Genomic DNA, 21,868 nt, shown 5'->3' on the forward strand with positions numbered 1-21,868 from the left:
ATAAAGGATAGTTCCATGGGAAAGGCTTGAATTGGAAAATACTTGTACTAAGTTTTTTTTCCTTAAGCATATCCCTTAACCTTAAAAAGTTAACAAAGGTTATATGCAACTTACAGATTCAGGTTAAATTTTAAATGCAGAAAGACTGTCTTGAACGAATGGGGGAGGAAGAGTTCAATTTATACAGAAAGCAGTTCAGTGTTAGCGAAGGTAGAACCGCAGTGGGTCTTACCAGCATTTTCAGATGGCCTAATGTGAACTTGACACTAAAATAGCCAGAGTTAAAGCTAAAGAGGAGACAAAAGTTTAATGGTATCACAGTCAAGTAAAAACAAGTAAGTTGTCAAGGACTACAGAAAGTTTCTACACTTAGTTTTCAAAGTACAAAATACAATAAATACATGAGGCTGTTTGTAAAAAGAGGAATCTAAAACTACACTGTCTGTTACAGCACATAATATTTTGAATACATAGAATTCCTAAGATGCTACAGCATTTTTAAAAGTTATTGCTTAATGGATTGGTCACGTGGTTGTCACTGTTTAAATGTTTAACAAATGTTCTGCTTCCAGCAATAAGCATTTGGGTGCTGTGCACATACCATATTTTGATTTCTCCCATCTGGAAAAAGCCTGGAGATAAATTTGGACAAAGCCAAGTTCTCCATTTCATGATGATTCCTTCAATGGTAAATCAAAAAGGTCCTTGTATTTAATGCAGAAAAATGTGAAACTTTTCTGCCATGTTTGAAGAAATCAGAGTGGGTACTCGAACATAATGGCTCGCTTAGACCAAAGGCAGCAGAATTTCATTTGCTTGTAAGCATTATTTCATCTTGTAGAATGCCCTCATCCATTTGCTAATGCATCAATCCTTCATTTGTTTTCCAAGCACATTCTTCATAGCTTTCAAATTACATTGTCATTGAAATAAGTCTCATGATACTGGAACCAACACAAAATGATTTTTTTTTTTTTTGTAAGTCATCCATGATTAGTACTTCAAGAATCTGGCTTCTGTACTATTTCACGCCAAGCTTCTTTGTCTAGGTTTAATCCTTGGATACAGCTGAGGGTAAAACAGAAACAAGATTTAAAATGTTAGTGCTTTAAAAGGTGACTTTTTTTTTTCCCTGAAAGAAAAACATCTCTTTGGTGCTACAAATCTAATGTAATCTTTAGTAACAAAAGCATGGGTATAAAAAACACCCAAGCACTAACAAATATACATTTAGCATTCTTAGATGAGTTTCAAAAAATACTAACCATGTCAGTACAAAAGGAAGGTTATGGAACAGCACATCCCGCAGTCCCTTCAGCTCTACCTAGGTGGGTGGGCTAGGAAAAGCATGTGGCTTTGCAAGTCAAGAGACTTTTGTGTTCAGTGAACCATAGGATTTTCTGGTTTTATAAATGAAAATAGAGTGGTATTAAAGTCTGTTTTGCTTTCTCTCTCTCTCAATGCCTATCAGCCTTTACAGATCTATGGCTTTGGGCAAGCTGGAAACATCAGGCTGCATGAGGACCATGGAACTGTAGGAGCTCAGCTTTAATTAGCCGGTAGTGGGTGGCCAGTTAAACTCATTTAAATGCCCAGCAGTAAATCAGTTGCTGCCACACTGTGGCCCTTGAGCTACGCCCTTGCTATTCACACAGTCGGGCTACACACAGAGGTACAGAGACCGCCTTGGCCTCAGGGTGATTATTGATGGGCCACAGCGTGCAGCAGTGGCAAGATGCTTGGGAAGCTCTTGGTTCCCACTAGCAAAGGGCTTGGGGAACAGCGACTGTTCTGAAAAGCATGGCTAATGGCATATAAAAACAGAAGGATACACTTCATATGATTACAAAAGATGGATCCTCCATGCTCTAAACAGCAATGCATGTCTACATTACATCCTGGGCTTTGCAGCTAAAGTTCTCCTTAAAGATGCCCTCTTCTCTCTCCAGCCAGACTCTGCCTTTCTTCCCTTTCACAGTCAGCTAATGATCAAGGGAAGACCAACAACTTCACCCACGAGGTTTGTCTCGGCCTGCTACAATTTCACCACTGGCAGAGGTGCAGTCAGTCAGTCACAGCAGTGTAACACCTGACAGTGTTCAACAGATTTCATTTGGTATTAAGAAGTCAGTGTTTTGACAGTATTAGCTTTTCTGCATTCAGGTTTAGAGCTGTCGCACAGCTTTGGGAGCGAGTTAGTCACTAAGAAAGATAGAGTACTGACGCAGATGATTTAATCCTTGTATTTACTGCACCTAACTGCAAAAGGATAAAGCAGCTATGATAAAAATACAGCTTAATATAAGACTATATTAAACTACTGTTTTCCTCTGTGCTGAACACCTTGGTCTAGATTTCAGCTGCTCTATTAAGAGCGCAGTAATTGCTACTGAGAATACCACAGAATACTTCAGCAGCAGTACTAGAACAAATGAGCAGATGCAAGAGCAGAACAGTTAATACTGGGCTTGGGCTGTTTTCCCAAAAGGTTCTGTTCAGACTGCACTGCGCTTAAAGAGCCATGATCCCCAGTCTGAGCGGTGTTGCCTTGTGCTTCTTGCTACAGAAGCACGGATGCTCCTCGCGTTCTTACTCACCTGTGCCTAGGCTGCCCGTGCAAGCATGTGAAGGAGCAGCACATGCACAATTCACCCTGGGGCAGGGAAAAAAACCCACCAGCTGCCATTTCTGACCTTTTTGTGCAGTTATAGTGGGTTTGCATGGTAGCAGGGGGGCTACAGGGGTGGCTTCTGTAAAAAGATGCCAGAAGCTTCTCCCCCATGTCAGATAGAGCCAGTGCCAGCTGGCTCCAAATACAGACCTGCCGCTGGCCAAGGCCAAGCTAATCAGCCATGGCAGCAGCACCTCTGGGATAGCACATTAAGAAGAAGAAAAAAATAAATAAACCTGCACCAGCAGTGGAGAGGAGTGATAATGTGAGAGCAACAACTCTGCAGACACCAAGGTCAGTGCAGGAGGAGGAGTAGGTGCTCCAGGTGCCGGAGCAGAGATTCCCCGGCAGCCCGTGGTGGACCCCCGCTGGAGCACTGTGTGAAAAAATTGCAGCCCGTGGGAAGGACTCACGTTGGAGAAGTTAATGGAGAGCTGTCTCCCAAGGGAGGGACCCCACACTGGCACAGGGGAAGAGCGTGAGGAAGAAGGAGCAGCAGAAACCATGTGTGATGAACTGACCGTAATCCCCCTTCCCCATCCTGCTGCGCTGCTCAGGGAGAGGACATAGAGAAATTGGAAACCAAGTCAATCCCGGGAAGAAGGGAGAGGTAGGGAAAGGTGGGGGGATTTCTGATTTGAATGTCGTAAGTTAAACTGTTTTCCCCAAGTGCAGGCTGTTTAGCCTGTGACTGTAATTGCCAATTGACCTCTCTGTCCTTACCTCAACCCGTGAACCTTTCGTCACATTTTCTTTCCCCTGCCCAGTTGAGGAGGGGAGTGACAGAGCAGCTTTGGGGGGCACCTGGCACCCAGCCAGGGTCAACCCACCACAGCAGGGCTGACAACTGCTTTCAATTTAGGTATGTTTACATTTGGAGAGGAAAAACTGAGCAGAAGTACTACTTCAGGGAGAATTTTATTTTGGGTAGACCTGACCTGAAAGTGATACAGAAATGAAAAATGATTTTGCATTAGATATAGTTGCTCTGCAAAATCTGACCAGTTTAAGGATTATCTGCGTGAGACGGGAGGTTCAGCCTCTTTCAAGCATCACACATCAATCAGCTAAAATTCACAGTGGTTAATCTTTAGCATTGGCAGAACCTCTTATCTCCAGCAGCAGGGCAACTGGATATGTAGAAAAAAAGGGAGTTTATACGTGTGCCCATCTGCTATAGTTTTCTAGCAATTCAGCCATGAGGAGAGAGTACTAAAAGCTGCGTACAGATAATACAAGAGGTAGTATGGAAGGTGATGAGGAAAGGAGAGGCCATTCATTTAAGGCCTTTGACATAGGGTTAAATATTACTTAAAGAGCATAGGAGAAAAAGATCTACCTTTATTTGGCAATATGATCTCTTTTTCAACACTAGGGAAAGAGATAACCGTAAAATTTTGCAGTGTTTGTCTTAAAGCTCCCTGTGAAACCACCTCGGATCACAAGGTGCACGGCCTGCACCCGGACAGGGAAGGATTCTAACTCATTCTTCATATAAGTTTCAGTTCTTCAGGCCCTTTCTGTGCCAGTACATCACTTTCTAGAAGAGGGGAAACCCTGTTCTGTTCACATGCTCAGCAAAACCTTACGCACGCACCATGGTCATGTTGTTTTTTTTTTTCCTCCTCTAATATGGTGAGAGACAAGGTTAGTCTCAGAATCTCCTAGATATAGCGGGGTGGTGATACATGTTGTTCTTTATGCACCATTAATAAAGTCTGTGTTAGGTATCTAAACAGAGGGTGTTAACCCACTCTGCCAAGGTGTTCAAGTCTCCAAATGAATAAATTGAGAACATAGCTCCCACCTCCTGACCTCTGAAATTGCACCTAACCGACATGCATGAGAATAATGCTGTGTGTACTTTACATAGTGGGGTGGTTGGGTTTTTTTGACTTTAAAAATATCAAGGACTCACCCCTAGCAGGTTACGGGGAACATAACCTTCCTTGTCATTCAGCCGTGCCCACCACCATTCAATTTCATCTTCATCCTCCCGGCGCAGGATTGTCATGCAGTCTCCCTCTTTCATCGAAAGCTCATCGTCATTCTGAGCCTCATAATCCCAGAGTCCATAAATCACTCCTTTGTTCATTATCCCCATTTTCTCCTGGACTCCTGCAACGTTAAGAACACAGAGCAGCTCAATAAAAAAGTTGGGTGGGGGAAGAAGAGAAAAAAGATAAGAGTTGTAAAGACTGCTGTACACTTACACTGGAGAGCAGTCCACCGGGGTGGGGATGGGGGTGCAGCATGACAACAAAACACCATCAAACAAACAAGAACCAACCACAAAAATCCCAACCAGCCTCAATTCCTACCACACTTAGCACCTTGTTGTCATCAACCTACTGAAAGTCAGCCCTGGCACAGGCAGCACTGTGAAGCCCTTGCACCCGGCAGACAGATTCCTTCCTTACACGTGTTCAAATGGAACGCAAGTTAAATGGGGAGAGGAGCACTGACTGGTAAAAGGTTGTATCAGGCCAGTGCTCACACTTCCCACACCTAAGCAATGAGCAAGCGACACTTGTTAGTACTCTTAGTTCACCAGTAATCGCTTTCTGTCAATGGGAGGTGGCAACACCTGCTTATGAGGATCACCATTGTCATTTTGATGCTTGAGGTGTCATTTGCCACCCCTGTCGCTTTATTTCAGAATTTTAGAATAAGCTGCATCTCTGACCTGTACCCAAAAGATTTGACTGCTACCTGCCAGCTGCTTTTGGTTAACCAAACACTTACTCAGCAGTCCTTAATTTCAGACATTATTTTAATTGTTTGGTTTTTGGTTTTTTTTTTTTAAACACCAACTTCAGAAACACAATTCTGTTAAAATTCTAGACCAAGGTGTTTTGGAGTACATGCATACACCTTGCCGATATTATTTAGAACTTGCTTATTTTGATAGCCAAAGATGGACCACTATTATTTCTGTGCACATTCCTCAGCTTCTAAACAGCAAACAGGAGAAGATACCCTAATGAATCATTATGCAAACTTTCTCTTAGGTAATTATTCCATTTTAAACCCCTGAATCCTACTGGGGTTTTTGTTTGGGTTTGGTATTGCCAGGAGCAAAGAGCACATTGCACATAGTTTCACAAAACTTGTCATCTCCCCTTCCAGCTCTTACCTAGTACAACCTATCTTACAGGACTCTTACCTATGTCTGCTCAAGGAAGCATCTGCTCAAATCCAGTTCTTTATTTCTGCATACCAGCTCATCATGTAAAATTAAATTACTTGCACTACTCTGTTCAGAGCGTCTTCCCTTGCTTTGTATTTGGTATAATTAAAGGGTTGGCAAAAGCTGCACTCTGCACCTAGGGGGAAGGTAAGCCTGAGCACTGGCAGCAAAGCAGGCAAAGAGGAGATTCACACAATGGATCTGGTCTTCTAAAAAAAGTGTTGTCACACCAGGGTAGCAGTGAAAACGTGCTTTTAGGGACAGCACAGGCATTATATCTTAGAAAGTGAAAGATTACATACTTAAGCAGCATCAGACTTTTCATTTAATCAGTGTTAAAGGACTAGTGGTTTTACTTAAACCTCCCCGTACTTGATGATATTCAGTATTGTGCATCATTTACAACAAAAACAAATAAGGTGAATTGATTAATTACATAGGTTTCTCACTTACAGACAAGTTTAGAGGGCCAGGCTATGTAAAGATATCGAAAAGAGAGTTTCTCTGTAGTCTCACTATGTGAATAAAATCTCATTTTAATATAGGATTTCTTTTTAAATGCCAGAGAAGAAGGCCAGAAAGATAGTCAAATTCAGTGGTTGCTAACCTCCGTTAAGGCAGAAACTTGGCAGTACCTTCCTTGGCTCTGAAGTGCACATTAGTAAACATTTCTCATTTAAAGACACTAGGCGACAGATATATTACTGAGATATCCATACCACTTTTATTTTTACATTAAAAAGTACCTCTGTGGTACGATTTGCCTAATCATCACCTCATGTTAACGTGCTTGTCAATGCACGTGCAGAACTCAAGGTTTTTAACATAGGGAAACCTTTTGTTACTCAGATCTTCTCTACAGGTTGAATGTTATGAAGTTAGTCTTGACAGACCTCTTCTGTGTCAAGAAGATGGCTAAAACCTCTCCAAGAGGAACCCGAGGCATGGGCATGCAACTTAAGTGTGCAACATACAACTCTGTGTTTCTTTGGATGAGGAGAAGCGCCGGGTGAGTCCCTAGCATGCTCTGGAACTCAGTTGCCATCACTTACCATACAAGAACTGGGAGCACTGTGTGTAGCCTTCCTCCATCTCCTCACACTTGTCTGCAGCTGTCTGCATGTCGCTGTAGGTCATCGCAAACACCGCTGCGCCGGACTCCACCAGGAACTTGCACACCTGCACGTTATTGCAAGATGCTGCACAGTGTAACGGGGTCCTGCAAGCCAAGAAGAAGGTAACACAGTGCTTACACTGCTCACAGCAGCGCTGACAGACTCCTGGGAGCAAACCACTTCTGGGGTGACCTCCAGCAGTCAGTACTGCATCACTGAAGGCTTCCCACCAGAAGCACTCAACCCAGGATGTCAAGAGCAATTTTCACAGGTAATAGGAGTTACCAGGAGCTGCTTGAGCCCTAAAGCTAGGTTTCCATATGGATCTCTCGTTATGCTACCTTTTTATAATCCATTAACATTTTAGGAACATTCATTAGGGCAATAAAAATTAAAAAAAAAAAACAACAAAACAACCCTGATAAATCCTACTGATGCCATACCTCTTACAATCTAGACAATTATTTCCAAGACTTGACCTGGTGAACAAGTGCAGGACGTTGGGATAACTACTGAGGCTGAGGGACCATGAGCATCTTTACTCAGTCTCAGGCCTTAGACACCTTTGTTATAGGCAGAAATAATAGTAAAAGCACTGCCCGCTGCACCAGCCTCTGGTAAATAAGATCCCTAGCTACCTCTAAGAAAGTTCTGTGACCCATCATCAATTGCAGGTCTGGTTTGTAGGTTGTGATTTTCTGCTTGGCTTTGTTTGTAAGTTGTCCGAGTACTGGACAAAAAATTGAGGAGAGTTTGCAGGGCTAGATAATGCCCACACGTGTAAGCTGGAGGCCATCTCATGGAGAGGACATCGGGAATTTCAGCAAATGGCTCGTTACGCATAAGCTGTCTTCAGTGTCTCAAAGAAACAGAGCTGTTTCCCGACAACTGTATCCACCCTGCCAGGCCTCACGCACACAGTTTTATCATACAGGGAATATTGGTATAATAATGTGTCTATTTTCTCCTCTGCGCATTCTCATATGATGCCCCACAGAGAACTGCTGTTGCTCTACTGCGGAAAAGTTGTTGTCAATTCTATAGGAGCAAAGAGAGGGACCTCTGAGCGACCTGCAGCAGCCCCCAGGCCACAGCTCTCTTGTGGAGAGCACCCGTAAGGTACCACTCCACGAAAGCCTTACCACCCGTCGCTGTCTGCAGCATTCACGTTCACCCCAAACTGCACCAGGAACTTCACGATTTCCGTGTGCCCAGCGCACACGGCGTTGTGCAGTGCCGTAATCCCTTCGTCGTTGGGCATGCTGGGATCTTCAACCTACACAGCCAGAAAAGGAGCCATTCACGTTCTGGTGAAATTCCCTACAATAAACTTCTCTGCACATACAAAAATGAGTTGTCTTTTTCTGAAATGTGAGCTTGAGCCGTATTTCTATGAAGGACGTGAGCAACAGGCAGGAAACTACTGCAGTAGCCAATCTCACAAGACGACTCATAAGCTTGCAGCCTCCTTTTAACAGGAAGAACCTGAAGTGGTTTAGAGAAATAGTATCTTGATAACTTAGTAAAAGCATTTATAACAAATTTCCGATATTTGCTTTTTTAATTGTAAGCAAAATTAACATGGATTTTGCTTATGAAGTTATCTGATAACATGCCAGACAGGGTACGAAACACTACATAAGAAATAAGGAAAAAGCTGTCCTGCAAATTTATAGTTTTGGTGCTTGATACCCAGTGTGGCTTTAACTAACACACTTTTAAAAATCAGCCTCCGAGCGGCCATGTCCTGCCAGGACTCATCTCCTCAAGGGCAGATCGAGGTTCTGTGCTATTATTTTAGCTTCCCCAGTCCAGAACAGCTGCAGGTTCCCAGTCTGAACCAGGATTGTTATTCCTCGTCTTACAACTTAGCATTTGTACCTCATAAATGATTCTCTGCACCAGGTCAAACTCCCCCTCCAAGGATGAATCCAGAAGCAACGCAAGGGGATTGAATTTCACTCTCATTCCGTGCCCAATTCTCTCAGAGCCAGTTTTACGCAAATTCGTCCTCTTCCCCTGTGAAAAGGTAAGACAAGTTACAGCGTTGTCTTTCCTGGAAAGAACACTACAGAATTACTTATTTGGGAATGACCAATTAAGGCAATATTTAATATGAAATTTAGACAATCTTCTACCAACTCCCCGACACATTACAAAGATAGGTTAGGCACATTATGAAGTATCTCTGCCTTCATCTCTGGACAGGGTCACTATCCAACCCAAATACAGAAGTCACCCTGATCAAACACATCCGCAAAATAATAAAACTCCCAAATCCCTCAAGATCAGGGGAAAATGCCTTTTTTTTTTTTTTTTTTTAATTCAGATAATTTTAGCAGTAGCTCTCCAGGCTGTTACACAAACCAAGGAGTAGACTCCATGAAGTCCACTACTTTTAAAGCATCGATATTTAAGTTCCTAACAGTTTCCTAAGTTTAGCAGAGGTTAGCAGGAACAAACATGGAAACCATGGGAAATGGTTGAGGAAAGAATATAGAGCCAAGTATAGAAATGCTTTAGATGCGCTCAGTGATGCTGGAAACCAATTATTTCTATAGCTGAGTTTGGACTCCTTCCTTCAGAGAACATGCACGCATTAGCTCAGCCCTCTCCCCAGCTGGCTGTGCAGCAGCAATAAACACTATTCATCAGGGTATGTAAATTTCTGACAGATGTCCAGGCAAAGATGAAGTAAAATGACTCATGTTTTGCAAGAGCAAACATGCGAAGATAAGATATATAAGAAGACATTCCCAGAAAATGCTCTTTTGCCTGTTGGTTTATACACAATATCAAAAGTACAGGCTTTTTAAAGAAAGAGCCTGTCAGCACAACGCAAATATTTAAATATGCAATCAAGAAGATGGGCCGGTTTCTTCTCGTCATTGCAGAATTATTACAAAACCAGCCAGAAACCAGTTCTTATAATTTAGGATATCCTACCACTCAAGTTTCCTTGTAAAAGGGAGCAAGGACAAAGTCTTTAATGCATGAAAACATGCAACGACTATTCTGTGCAGAAATTACAAGGTTAAAGCTTTTAACTCTGCTGCACTGAAGTGATGGAGGAAAAAACACGTTCATGTATCAAGTTATTAAAATTCTATTCATGATGGGTTTTAAAAGAAACTCTTTGAGGAACTGAAAGCAGTAAGCATATTTCTGTTCTACAACAGTGAGTTCCCACCGTACCACACGCACAGATATAAACCTGCAAAACAAACAAGACGGTAAAACTCTGCCTACCCTTAACCCAAAGGGACCACATCTTGATGCAACTTGAGAACAGACTGATGTTAAATCAGGTTCCAAAGAAAAACTCAGAGCACATGTCAGTAGGAGAAATGCAAGCAGCTGAGGTCTGCAAATGAGTTTTTAAAGCAGAAACTAAAGTCTGTTTCGCCATATTTTCCAAGCAAGGCACTTTCAGATAAACAAATCCAATCCAGGATTAAGATAATTAGCATCCATCTCATATTAGCAATAGTGGGAAATGCTTGTAAAATCTGTATCTGTGCTTCAACAAAAGAAAAACAAAAAACAAAACCCAAACCCTTTAATTTCTCTTAAGAATGAGGTACAGTTTGGATGTAGTAGGCAGACTTCTGTAGGCAGTGTTCCTTACAGCCCAGAAGAGTTTTACTATTTGTGTACCAAGATTCCATTTGAAACTTTTCATCATGTCTCTTAGTAAGGAAAAGTCTATTGTCTCTGGAATTGTCATTCGCACTGGCGGCCAGGGCACCACACACAGAACAGATCTCCGCAGAGAAACCGCGTCTGGCTGTGTGACCGTTCTCCCACACCTGCTCAAGCTCTACAACAGCACGTACAGGATTTACGGCAGAGCTCGAGATGACCCACAGACAGGGCGCCCGAGTTGGAGGTTAACTAATACTTACAGGAGGCAAGGAAATCTGCCCCGTAACTTCAGGAGGCCTCATGCTGAACGAGTCCTCCCCCAGACTCTCGGGTTCCCCTGATGGGTAGGGAGGCGGTGGGTACGGGGGATACTCTTCCATGTAAACCTCCAGCGGCAGTGAAGCTTCTAGGCTGGGCTCTTCCATTTTTGGCTGCGCGAGTTCATCACCGTCCGCTGCTCCCTCAGGCACACTGTCCAAAGCCACGGAGGGAAGGACAGCTTCGCTCTGATCTGCTGCTGTGTTTTCCGTTTCCTCAGCAATGGCTGGTTCTGGCATAGAAGAAGCAGCTGTTTCTTTTTCCGATTCCACACTTAGATAAGGATTTGGGATTTCGGTTGGGCTTTCAGGACTGGCAGCTGATGCCGTCTGTTTGGAGGGATGCGATGGAGCCGAGATAGTCTCCATTGCAGCCAGAGTGGTCCTCTGGTACAGCAGCTTCTGAATATTGGGGCCGTTAGGTCCTTCTGGCTCGGTGATGGAGCTACGTTTCTTCAGCGGTCTGGGGGCATTGGACAGCTTCTTCCGTAGCGCTTCCAGGTCAGCATCGCTCTGGTTGCGGTACGGGTTGGATAAGAAAGGCAGCAACTTGGTTGGGCTAAGGGGACGGGGTATTCGCTCCGTTTCGTGGTTCTCGTGAGCGGAGGCTGTTGTTTCCGTCTCGGGCTCCGGACTGCCCGGCTTGCCTTGGAGGCTTGAGTAGATGTTCTCCGTCTGCGGCAACTGATTCTGTACCCCAGCTCCTGCCATCACAGGCTTGCCATACACTGCGGAGAAGTTCAGAGAGGGGCGGAGAAAACATAATTGCGTTTGATCAAACAAGCCAAAAAAACCCACGCAACCCGATTTACCTACACAGGGTAAAACAGTAGAATAAATACAATCAACCAAACAGAAGTAACCAGGTAATCAGGATTACCATGGGTGATCTTGCAAACTCAAGATCGATGTTCTGCACGTTTTGTTTATGCTGACAAACTGCAAGTAAGATCCACCTAAGATTCTTACAGCTGCACTAACCCCTTCAATTCCCCCAAGGAACAGCTTTATACACACAGACCAGCTGGAGCATACATCTATCCGAGGTCTGAGGTGGAGAAACACATGCTTACCACTTGGGAAGTGCGGTCCTCTGGTCTGTGCCCTCGTCAAAGCACTCTGCACTGCCTGCTGGAAGTTCTTCCCAGGAGTCTGCTGTTGCGTGTACATGCTATAAATTGAACTTGCAGCCACAGTTTGAGGCTTTCGAAATGGTGGGAGTGAGGTCTCTTTGGATGGCTGAGGGGTGAACGGTCTCACAGCTGCTGCTGGGGGACTCTCCTGTTTGGAGGAGGGAAGAATTTGGTCCTGGCTAGAGGAAGAAGCTGCAGGAGGTACGGAAATTCTTTGCTGTATCTGCTGAGAAGGATGGGAAGGCTGCTGTGCCACTGGTTTTTGTTTGTTCGCCATAGTTACAACAGCCAAAGGCAGCTTCTGCAGGTTTCCATCCAGCTTGGTGTCAGAAGGTTGCAGATGACTAGCTTGTCCAAAGTAAGGCAAGTTTATCTGTTTTGGTTTAGTGGGGACAGGTGGTGGTACCTTTGTTACATTTTTATTGGCCGTCTGAGAGACAAAAAAAATTAATTGAGATTAAAACAGGAAAATACGTTTCAGGAGTTTTGCTGTGAAGGATCAAAGATCCTCAAAGACCACCACAGTATCGACTGTTGCTGCAACACTGCTTACAACAACATCAGAAACATGAAGACACTTCTTGAAACATTTTAACATCATAGTCGTTTCATCTTTGAACTCATTCTCTTTAATTCTTTCTGTAGCAGCTATGTTTCAAACATCAAGCAATGGCAGGGCACAGTAATTTCTCTACCCATAGCAGAGGCGCCCAGCAGCATCTGTAGGCGCCAGGCTCGCTTCCCGAGGGAGCCCCTGCCACCCCCACTTCTCCTATGTTACTTCACCCCGACCCGATCAAATTGCGCCCTTGTGCCTAGATTTAGGTGGGAAGTCTCACTGCAGTCAAACATCTGAAGGATGGTGCTGCGTTATAAACAACGAAACAAGTGTGGAAATGATTTTTTAAAACCCGTGCAAATGTGTCTGTGCATATTATCTTTGGGGGAACAAAACCCCAAAACTATATGCAGACACACTAGTACAAATAATACCACCATTTTTACCTGTTCAGTCAAAATTTAGATTTTCATCACAGTGACTGTAGGGAATGATTTTGAGCTACCAACGGCTATTAAAATCCTAGAAGACCTTTTTTCCTTCAAAGTAGTGTTTTAAAAGATGACCTAGGTACTTTTCAAAGAACCTCCTGACAGCAGTATTTGGAAAGCTGTATGGTAATCCCTGTCAGATGGAATGCAGTAGCTCCAGTTTCCTGCATACCTGCGCCTCTCGCAGGAGATCTTCGCTGCTCTGGTTCTTTCTCAGTGTGCCAAGCCCAGCAGACTGGTCCACAGAATCAAACATTGAGAACGGACGCACTTTCTTCTCTTTGTCTCGTAAAAAAGTTTCTCCTTCAGCTGTTGTCAAAGAAAGAGGAAGACTTTTAAAAGGGACTACACAACTGTAGGAACAGGAGTCTTGTTCTGTGCAATATTCAAGACAGCATACACAGAGATGCTTTTTGCATCCATCCTACCCCTGCACTAAGGACACAAGCACCTGCCAAATGCTGTATCTTGCAAATCAAACAGGAGCGTGTATGAAGGCATTAGTATCTACTTTACCACCTGAAACCAGTTCTTTCTTAAAAAAGAAAAATCCCTGTGACATCATACTAAAGCTTATATGGCAATAGTCTATTATTTTTGTGTGTGTGCTTTCAAATGAATTCTACATATTTACCGAAGCATTTAGAAGAGGCTGATATCATTAGCTAGAGTCTCCAGATTTTAAGATTAGCCAAGTACGTAAAAACATACCTTGTCCTTCACTAGCCACAATTTCTTTTCCTGAAGTCAAGGCTGATCCTTGACTAATATGACTGTCTACATTTGAACTACTCCAGTCAGTGGCAGATGGGGAAGGTTTTGTACTGGGGACCACAGAACCTAGGAAAAAAACACGGGGAATAGATTAAGCTAAAATAATATTTTTATTGACTTATTTATTACAGGTAGGTTTTTTTGTAAGAGTCAAGTCGTCTAGACAGTGTACAAGTACCATAGGTTAACTGCTATAAATCCTATCACTTTAGATTTTTGCTTAATGTTTCAAAAATAGAATGCAAAACCAAGCTCAGAAACAACCACCAAAGCAGCAGCAAATCTGTTTGTCCTAGGATGTCTGCACCTACAGCATTCAGTCAATAAACTTACCTAGACTACCCTCTTTTCCAGTCAGTAAGAAACTTTTCTTGGGTACTTACAGTAAGTTAAGTGACAGGATGGCAAAAAAGGATGAGAAAGATACATTGTGCCAAGAAAAACATAATGCTTTAAAGCATATGCCAGTGATCCTACCAGTGATACCCAAAACAGTAGAAAAATCATCTGTATGTTCGGTGTGCATTAGACACTGCATTAATGACGATCTTTCCATTGACTGGAGTAGACATCCAGTCTGCTTCAATTATGAAAACACTTGCAATTTGCTATTAGTTTAAATATTTCACCAAGTTGTCTGTACTAAATTCTAAATTATCTACTACAACAAGTGATATTAAATTCAAACAGAAATGACAAGCAGCAGAAGAAAAGTTTCATTCTGACGAAGCATCTGACACCCTCTCTCCAGGAAAGCAGTCATTTTACCCTAATGCCAAAAAATGAGGACTAATGTTTTAGTTCAAATAGCACATTCCCATGCCAAAAATTCAAGTTTGGTACAGACTAGAGCTAAAATTCAACTCCAGCAGTTTTAGAATCTGCAAACCAGATAAAGTGAAAGAGTTCCCCATTCTCCAGTACAGCAAGAGGCACTTGGACTGGTTTTGTGCCATGGCCACTTTAGTAGTATCTGCCAGGACTGGATACAGAGGGAGGGAGTTAAAAACAAATAAATAGAACTATTCTACAAGCTCAGACTCCATTTTTTCCTTTTAGGAAGATCAGTTTCTCTTCTCTCCTAGCTGAAAAGTGAGTCTTTTCCTCCCAAGGTAGTACAGAAGAGATAACTGAAACTCTCCAGTGCCTCCAGACCCCTCACAGAGCTGCGCTGTATCTCAGAGGAGAAAGCCACAGAGAGAAGCCAGGAAAATATCCACAAACACGCGAGCAGGAGAGGCCAAGCCTCGTGTCAGGTGTTGGACTTCAGTCTCTCCACATTCCTACATCATCTACACAGCAATAAACCTGCTGGCATTTCTGTGCTACAATCAACTGCCTCCTTGATCGTATTTCTAGTAATGTTGGTTAACCCTTTACATACGTCATTTCCAAAACGCATGATCAGAAGACTTGGCTTTGCTAGTTTTTAAGTCCAGTTACCAGGTTGTTACTGTGTACATCCTGAAACTGCCTCTGGAAACTCAACCAAACACTGTTGTATAGTTTTTAGGGGTATTTTAAAAATAAAAAAATATTTTACAGAAAAATCCTCCTGTATCCTATGCTGTATAACAACCCAAATTGCTCACTAATAGGATTACTTAATTTATAATACTTTGAATTGTATAACCTCAGTGCTTATAAAATATATTCATTGGTGCAGGAAAATTGCAAGTAATAAAACTGACATCTCAAATAACACGTTGCTTAAAAAAAAAAATAAAAAAGAGCTGGTAGATAAGATAACAAAACCTTTCTGGAAAAGGAATACTAATCATAAACTATTACCTGCAGGAGCTTTAGCTTGTGAACTGCTCCCAGCTCTCATGTTGGGCAGAGTTTGTGTTTTCAGCGGGCCATCAGGTACCTGCAAAGCTTGTGTCCCATCTGAAAATGCTGGTTTCACCAAAAGTTCAGGTCTGGAAGCAATACGTGGCATAGTAGAGGACTGGATATAAGGACCTACTGCTGCCACTCGACTTGGAGCAGAAGCCACTGGCTGTGGTAAATTCCCATCTGAAGAAACCTTTGGGGGGAAAAAAAAAAAAAAGAAGAAGAAAACTTAAAGAATGTTATGCTGCAATATCAATCCATCAGTCTGAAACAGAAGCCAAAAAGGATAAGGCAACTAGAAAATTATACTCCAGTATTAGAAATGCTTTTTTTAAAGCTTTAAGAGATATAAAACTGAGGTAGTAATAGAGCACACACAACAACAACAAAAAAATCTAAAAAAGTCCACAACAGCATACGAAGAGTTCTTGTCCATAAACAGTAAGTAGGTTATTACCAATGTACCATGAAAAGTACTTTAATAATACAAGACTCCCACCACGTATGGATAAAAACAAGTCTAGCACCTGAACAGCCTTCCCCACAAGCAGGTTTTTACTTCAGACTGTAGGGGCCGCAAACTAATTTAATTTTTGTTGTTATTAAATACCCTGTACTCACTGGTACATTCTCTTTCTGTTGCAGAGCTGCCTTTTTCTTCCACAGGCGCTCTCGCAGCTCATTAACACGCTTATCCATGACTGCCACCTCCAAGTTGCGCTTGTTCAAACACTCCCTCTGTTGCTGCAGCTTGGCATTCTGCTCCTGGTTCAGTTTGTTCCTCAGCTGAATAAATTCACAAAGCAGGGGGGTGGGAGGGGAGGAGGGGAAAACAACAAAAATAAAAACAAATTAACTTTCAAGATGCGGGACAGGAAGCAGTTACAAAAAGAAAAGCCTTCTATAAAAAGTCGTGCTAGCAAACTCGGATTATTTGCTCTGGAAAAAATGTGGGTAAGGCTCCAAATTTTGCAGAAAGGGAAGAGAAAGATATATACACTGCGTGCTCCTGCCCCTGCTTACCTTGAAAGCAGCACAACTAACCCTCCATCCTCCGCAGGCAGGCAGCCACGCGGCTCTGTCAGGAACAGGAGCGATGGGATTTCTTTCCAACAAGGCAAGAAACGACCCAACCAACTTCCAGCCCTTGGAGCTCTGGGTCACAAACTAGCCTTCCATTACCTGCAGCTCCTTGTACAGGCGGTCGAGCTCAGCTACAGCTGACTGGTTGTCGTGGTAACCATCAATTCGGCCATTCTTCAGCATCTCCAGTTGCCTGGTGAGTTCCTCTACTTTTGACACCGCCAGCACCAGCTCGCGCTGCTTTTGCTGGAACAGGCTGTTCATCTGTTCAATCTCCTCCACTGGAGAGGATGAGAGAGCACAATAGCTGCCCTGAGAAACAGCTGAGCGTGGGCTGCTTCCCAGGCAGCGGTTAAGGGGACAGAGCGCGCCCCGCCAGCCTCCGGAGCAGAGCTGCACAGAGGCGGCCGCACACCCGTGATCCCAGTCAAACCAGCTCTTCCTCCAAGTAGTTGCAAAAGCCAACTCGCTAGCCAGATTATGTAAATTCAGTCTACTTAGAGCACTGATGGGGAAGGAAAAAGAACATTTTTTTTTACTTTCTGAAGTACGGAAACAAACAAAACCGCGTTACCAGGCTGAATTTCATCTGTAGAAGCCTAAATTAACTTAATGCTGAATTCAGCAAGACGACACTCACTCAGCCACAAGGCATACTTACGGTATTTAGAACTCTAAATTTAGGCTGTAGGAACTCAATGACAAAACACACAAACTGTCCTACTAAACAAAGACTCAAGAGGGCTTTTAGGGTCTACCACAAACAGCTGTCATCAGCTGCTCCCACTGCCAAAACTGTTGCATTACAGAACAAAGTTTGAGCAACCAGTAAGAGTTCAAGCAAGTCTAGGACCAGACCTGCCAGGCGAGGTGCACGGAAGCAGATACACATGCTCCAAGATGTTCTGTTGCTCTACCAATGTTTATCTTGTGCAACAGAACCCGAACAGGAAATGCATTCTCCCCACAGAAAAACACATTTGCTTTATCCATTAAAGCACAATGCTTCCTAATTAAACAATATATTTATATTTTACCTTAACAAACCAATATATTTTCATTTGAGTCCAGCTGGAAATGACAAGTTCTGTACAATACGTACAGACGAAGGATGAAAAAGTAGGCAGAAGAATGTGTGTTGATACAAAGTCTGAAGTTAAATATTTAATGTTGCATCAACATGCTGAACTGCAAGCACCCAACTAGTACTGTAGCAAGCCAGAGACTAGTTGGATTTCAGTAATTAAAAAGAAAATACTCAGCCACCGTGGTCATTAAATTACCTCTCACATAACAGACAACATGGGTATCGGGCCAAGCTTTGTTATTGGCCAAGAAAATAACACCCTAAATGTGTGTGTGGGGGTTGACATCAGGGATGGAAAAAGTTACTGTGGTACACAAAGGTATACAAGTAAGCAAAAAAACTGCACAGTAATTAAAGAGCAGATACGCTAGGCTCAAAACACAGGGTGCTCTTGTGGGATATTTTAATATAGGGTAAGAAAATATATTCTGTTCTAGGTCATTCAGGAGTTTTCTTGGTACATACAACATGTGAAATCATTAAGATTAACATTTCCTGGAACACTGTACATACCTCTTCTGAATCGCTGAAATCACCAGAAATTTTAGAGTTCCAAGAATCACACTTCATGAAAAAAAATCACAGGCTACTTTCCCCAGGAGGTGACTCACCTAATTTCCCATTGCTGAGTCTTTTTTGTTCCACGTGGCCTTTCAGCGCTCTCACTTTCTTAAGTTTGGCTTCCTGATTCTCAGCAATTTCCTTTAATCGCTTCAGTTTTTCCTGCTCAGCAGCTTGCTGTTGCTGTCGCTGATCTTGCTGTTTCAAGAACTTCAGACGTTGTTCCTGCAGTCAAGGAATTTTATTTATTTATTTAAATGAACTTAGAGTAAGGTACTGACAGAAACAGTGTCTAAACTTTGAAACAATCACTGCAGCAGCTCAGGTCAGCTGTAACCCAGTACCCTGAGTTCCCAGAGTGTCAAGGGACACTGAGAGAAGCGAGCAAACACGTACCGATTCTGTCCCAATATAATCCTGGGACAACCATTCCATAGTCCAGGAACCTATTGAAACAGAGGCTGCATCCACGTCTAATGCCTCTTGGAAAAATTTTCTGCCATGAAACTGCTCAAAATCCTTTGAAGCCTAAGAAAAATTCCAGCATTCATGTTCTGTGACATTTGCCAATTTAATTTAATCACTACTTGTCTCCTGAGCTAATGATTATTTCCACTCTACCTTCTCCATGCTTTTAATCTTGTACTTTACACACCCCTATCATACATCACATTTTAAACAACTATAAGGCGTGCTGGAGAATATTAGATGTTCTTTATACAGGAGGTATTCCATAAATTATTCATGATTTTCATCACTCCCTGCACTTTTACTAGTTCTGCTAGAACCCCCTTGAGATGGAGGATCGCTGTACACCAAAGCTCTGAAGATTTACCATGTCCTGGTAACAACCACCACTATCACACCACAGGATGGTTCAAGACATGGGAAAACCTCCACAGTGACCAGGGCCCTCATTGCACACAGCCTCCAGTTCTGGAGGCGAGCGGTTGTTCCAGTGATAGGAGAACTACCAAGACTTTCCTGAGCCCCTACTAACAGCCAAGACTACCACTGCTTACTAACATTAAAACTCAACACTTAAAAAACAAACAAACAACAAACGAACAAAAAAACCCACCCAACAAACCCCACACCAAAAAACAACCAAACAAGCAAAAACCCCAACAACCACCAAAAATCACCAGTCACATTTAGAAACAGGGACTCACGCACTTAGAATAAAAAAGGAAGAGCAAAAAGTGATCTTGCCTTCCGGAGAAAACCAGGCAGCACCTACAGTATATGTGCTAGTTTAGTATCAATCCCACACAGGAAAATGTCAAAAAATAGATTTTACAGCTTGTGTTTAAAAAGAAAGTGCATTTTTCTCCCCTCAGAATCTATTTTTAATATCGCATCTGAATTCAGAAGGCAGGAAAGAGGCAATGGAAAGCCTTTCTTTGAAAGGGTGTCTAGGAAAGCAGGTTTGCTCCAGAGAGGAAAATTAAATGAAAAAATTCTCCCGGTGGGATACCCACAAGGCTACTCTTCTTCAAACCACAGGCAGCAGACATCTACCTGATGGGTAGCTATCCCAACTCAAACTTTTTTTTTTTACTATCTTATGCAACTCCCTTTACAGTAAATATACATAATGTTCCTATTTCTGTTTCCATATATATAGCGACTACAGTGTTATTTGTAAGTCCAGGATCTATTACCATGACCTGTAAGTGAAACAGAAGTACAAATGTTTTGTCTTCTCTCTTATTTTTAAGACATCTCAGCTGTGAGAGAGAAGAGGGCAACATTCTGCCTTGACAAATTAATCAGGGCAGAACTGGTATTAACCATGCTGCTAAACTCCAGGTGAAAATTCCAATTACTTGGCTGATTTCTTACATTCACAGCTGCACCTTCTTCATACCTGTCCTTACTGTAAAACAGAAACCGGGTTTTACTGGCCGTTTTGACAGGCCGTGGTACCACTTTGCAGGTGCTGCAGAACCATCAGAAGCCATGGTTTGAAGCATCTCCCCGAGACAGGATTATTGAAAGCCAAGGGAATTGAACAAGATGTTAAAATATATGGAGGGACTGGGTGGGACCCAGCTGATCCCAAAGGGACAGGGAGACAGGGCTGCTGACAGAGGAGGAGTAGCGAGACGAGAGCCCCGGCGCAGCCTTCTTCCCCAGTAAAGCACGTTCTGATATGCTGGGAACCCAGACAGTTCGCTTCAGGATGGGCTCACATTTAACGACGCTCTGGCCAAAAGCAGCTTTTTCCATTACAGTTTCAAGTGTTGTTGGTACACACCACTCTTAAGTCAAATATGAAATCTATTTCACTATTCTGCAGATGCATTCAGGGTATTTTTTGTCCCAAAACGATTCAGGAGCACCCTGTGTGCTTTCATTAGCTTTTCTGTCGTTGTTCAACAAGCATTTTATACATCACTCTTCTAGTTACTTTTATCACATACATGCAATCTCCTCCAGGCAGCTGCCCCAGGAAACCGGGCACACTGAACTCTATCAGAAAACAGCAAGGTACCATTACAGGGCAGCATTATATCCAGAGACAAAAGCGTCATTCAGTGATCAAGCCGGTGAATGCTGGTCACCACACGGAGCACAAACAGAGCTGGCAGAGCCAGCAGGATGGATGATAACGTATTAATGTTATGTGCTTTATCCTTTTAGTAAGCTATACGGTCACTTACATCGCTGGCATTATTTTAATGTTTTACTACTGGATATTTGCATAGGTTGACTTTCAAATTTAAAAAGAGGCAGCCAAAGAAAGGCAGCCCTCTTACAGAGGTGAAAAAAATCCAAATCCTCAACCCTCCCTCCACCTCATGTGACTCTTTCCACCTTTGTTCCTGCTACAAACAATCTCGTTCCAAACTCACCTTGTTAGCCAGCATTTGCTGCTGAGCCTCAATTTGTTGCTGCTGGCGTGATGCCATTTCCTGAAGTTCAGCCAGTGTCATATCCATCCTTGGAGCACTGACCTGTCAATGAAAATCCAAAGCATGCCAAGTCTAGAATTTTTAGTTTCACTAGGATCTAACTCAACAGAGCTACTCCAGAAAAGTACGATAAAGGTCTTTAAAAAAAAATAACAACTGAGTAGCCAATAAAATAATTAGAAAGAAATGGTAAAAAAAAAAAAAAAAATACATGCACAGCCCAACCCAGCAATACACAAGCTGACATTCTCTTGAAACATTAATATTTCTAGCAAAATGTTTCTAGCAGCATTTTAAATAGGCATTTTGGAGCCCTTTATAATTAAGCTCAGCATGAATCAGCTTTGACTGACTGAGCCCAGAATGCTCAGCACATGGCAGGATGGATCTGTGGTCGTAGGTGTACCATTGCAATTCAAAGCACTTCAACGTAAGTTGAAGAAAATGGAAAGTTTAAATATAGTAGGGGAAAAAATAACACACCGCTC

At 42.7% G+C, this 21,868-nt stretch overlaps 1 protein-coding gene across 5 annotated transcripts in view; it reads right to left on the reverse strand.

Moving 5' to 3' along the window:
* Positions 1 to 281: 281 nt before the first annotated feature.
* The window catches only part of TP53BP2 (tumor protein p53 binding protein 2), a 78,796-nt gene continuing 57,209 nt past the window's right edge, over positions 282 to 21,868 (reverse strand). For all 5 annotated transcript variants that reach the window (XM_080408728.1, XM_080408727.1, XM_080408726.1 and 2 more), the window contains 14 exons: positions 21,321 to 21,422; positions 18,513 to 18,687; positions 16,914 to 17,095; positions 16,353 to 16,517; positions 15,687 to 15,924; positions 13,833 to 13,961; positions 13,294 to 13,430; positions 12,012 to 12,501; positions 10,882 to 11,666; positions 8,858 to 8,995; positions 8,119 to 8,252; positions 6,914 to 7,080; positions 4,590 to 4,789; positions 282 to 1,068 (listed from right to left, as the gene is read on the reverse strand). In XM_080408728.1, coding sequence (XP_080264854.1) covers positions 1,027 to 1,068; positions 4,590 to 4,789; positions 6,914 to 7,080; positions 8,119 to 8,252; positions 8,858 to 8,995; positions 10,882 to 11,666; positions 12,012 to 12,501; positions 13,294 to 13,430; positions 13,833 to 13,961; positions 15,687 to 15,924; positions 16,353 to 16,517; positions 16,914 to 17,095; positions 18,513 to 18,687; positions 21,321 to 21,422 — 3,084 coding nt within the window. In that variant the 3' untranslated portion in view covers positions 282 to 1,026. The remainder of the gene's footprint in view (positions 1,069 to 4,589; positions 4,790 to 6,913; positions 7,081 to 8,118; positions 8,253 to 8,857; positions 8,996 to 10,881; positions 11,667 to 12,011; positions 12,502 to 13,293; positions 13,431 to 13,832; positions 13,962 to 15,686; positions 15,925 to 16,352; positions 16,518 to 16,913; positions 17,096 to 18,512; positions 18,688 to 21,320; positions 21,423 to 21,868) is intronic.

The sequence above is a fragment of the Falco punctatus genome (assembly GCF_963210335.1).
Source record: "Falco punctatus genome assembly, chromosome: 12".
Classification (NCBI taxonomy): domain Eukaryota; kingdom Metazoa; phylum Chordata; class Aves; order Falconiformes; family Falconidae; genus Falco; species Falco punctatus.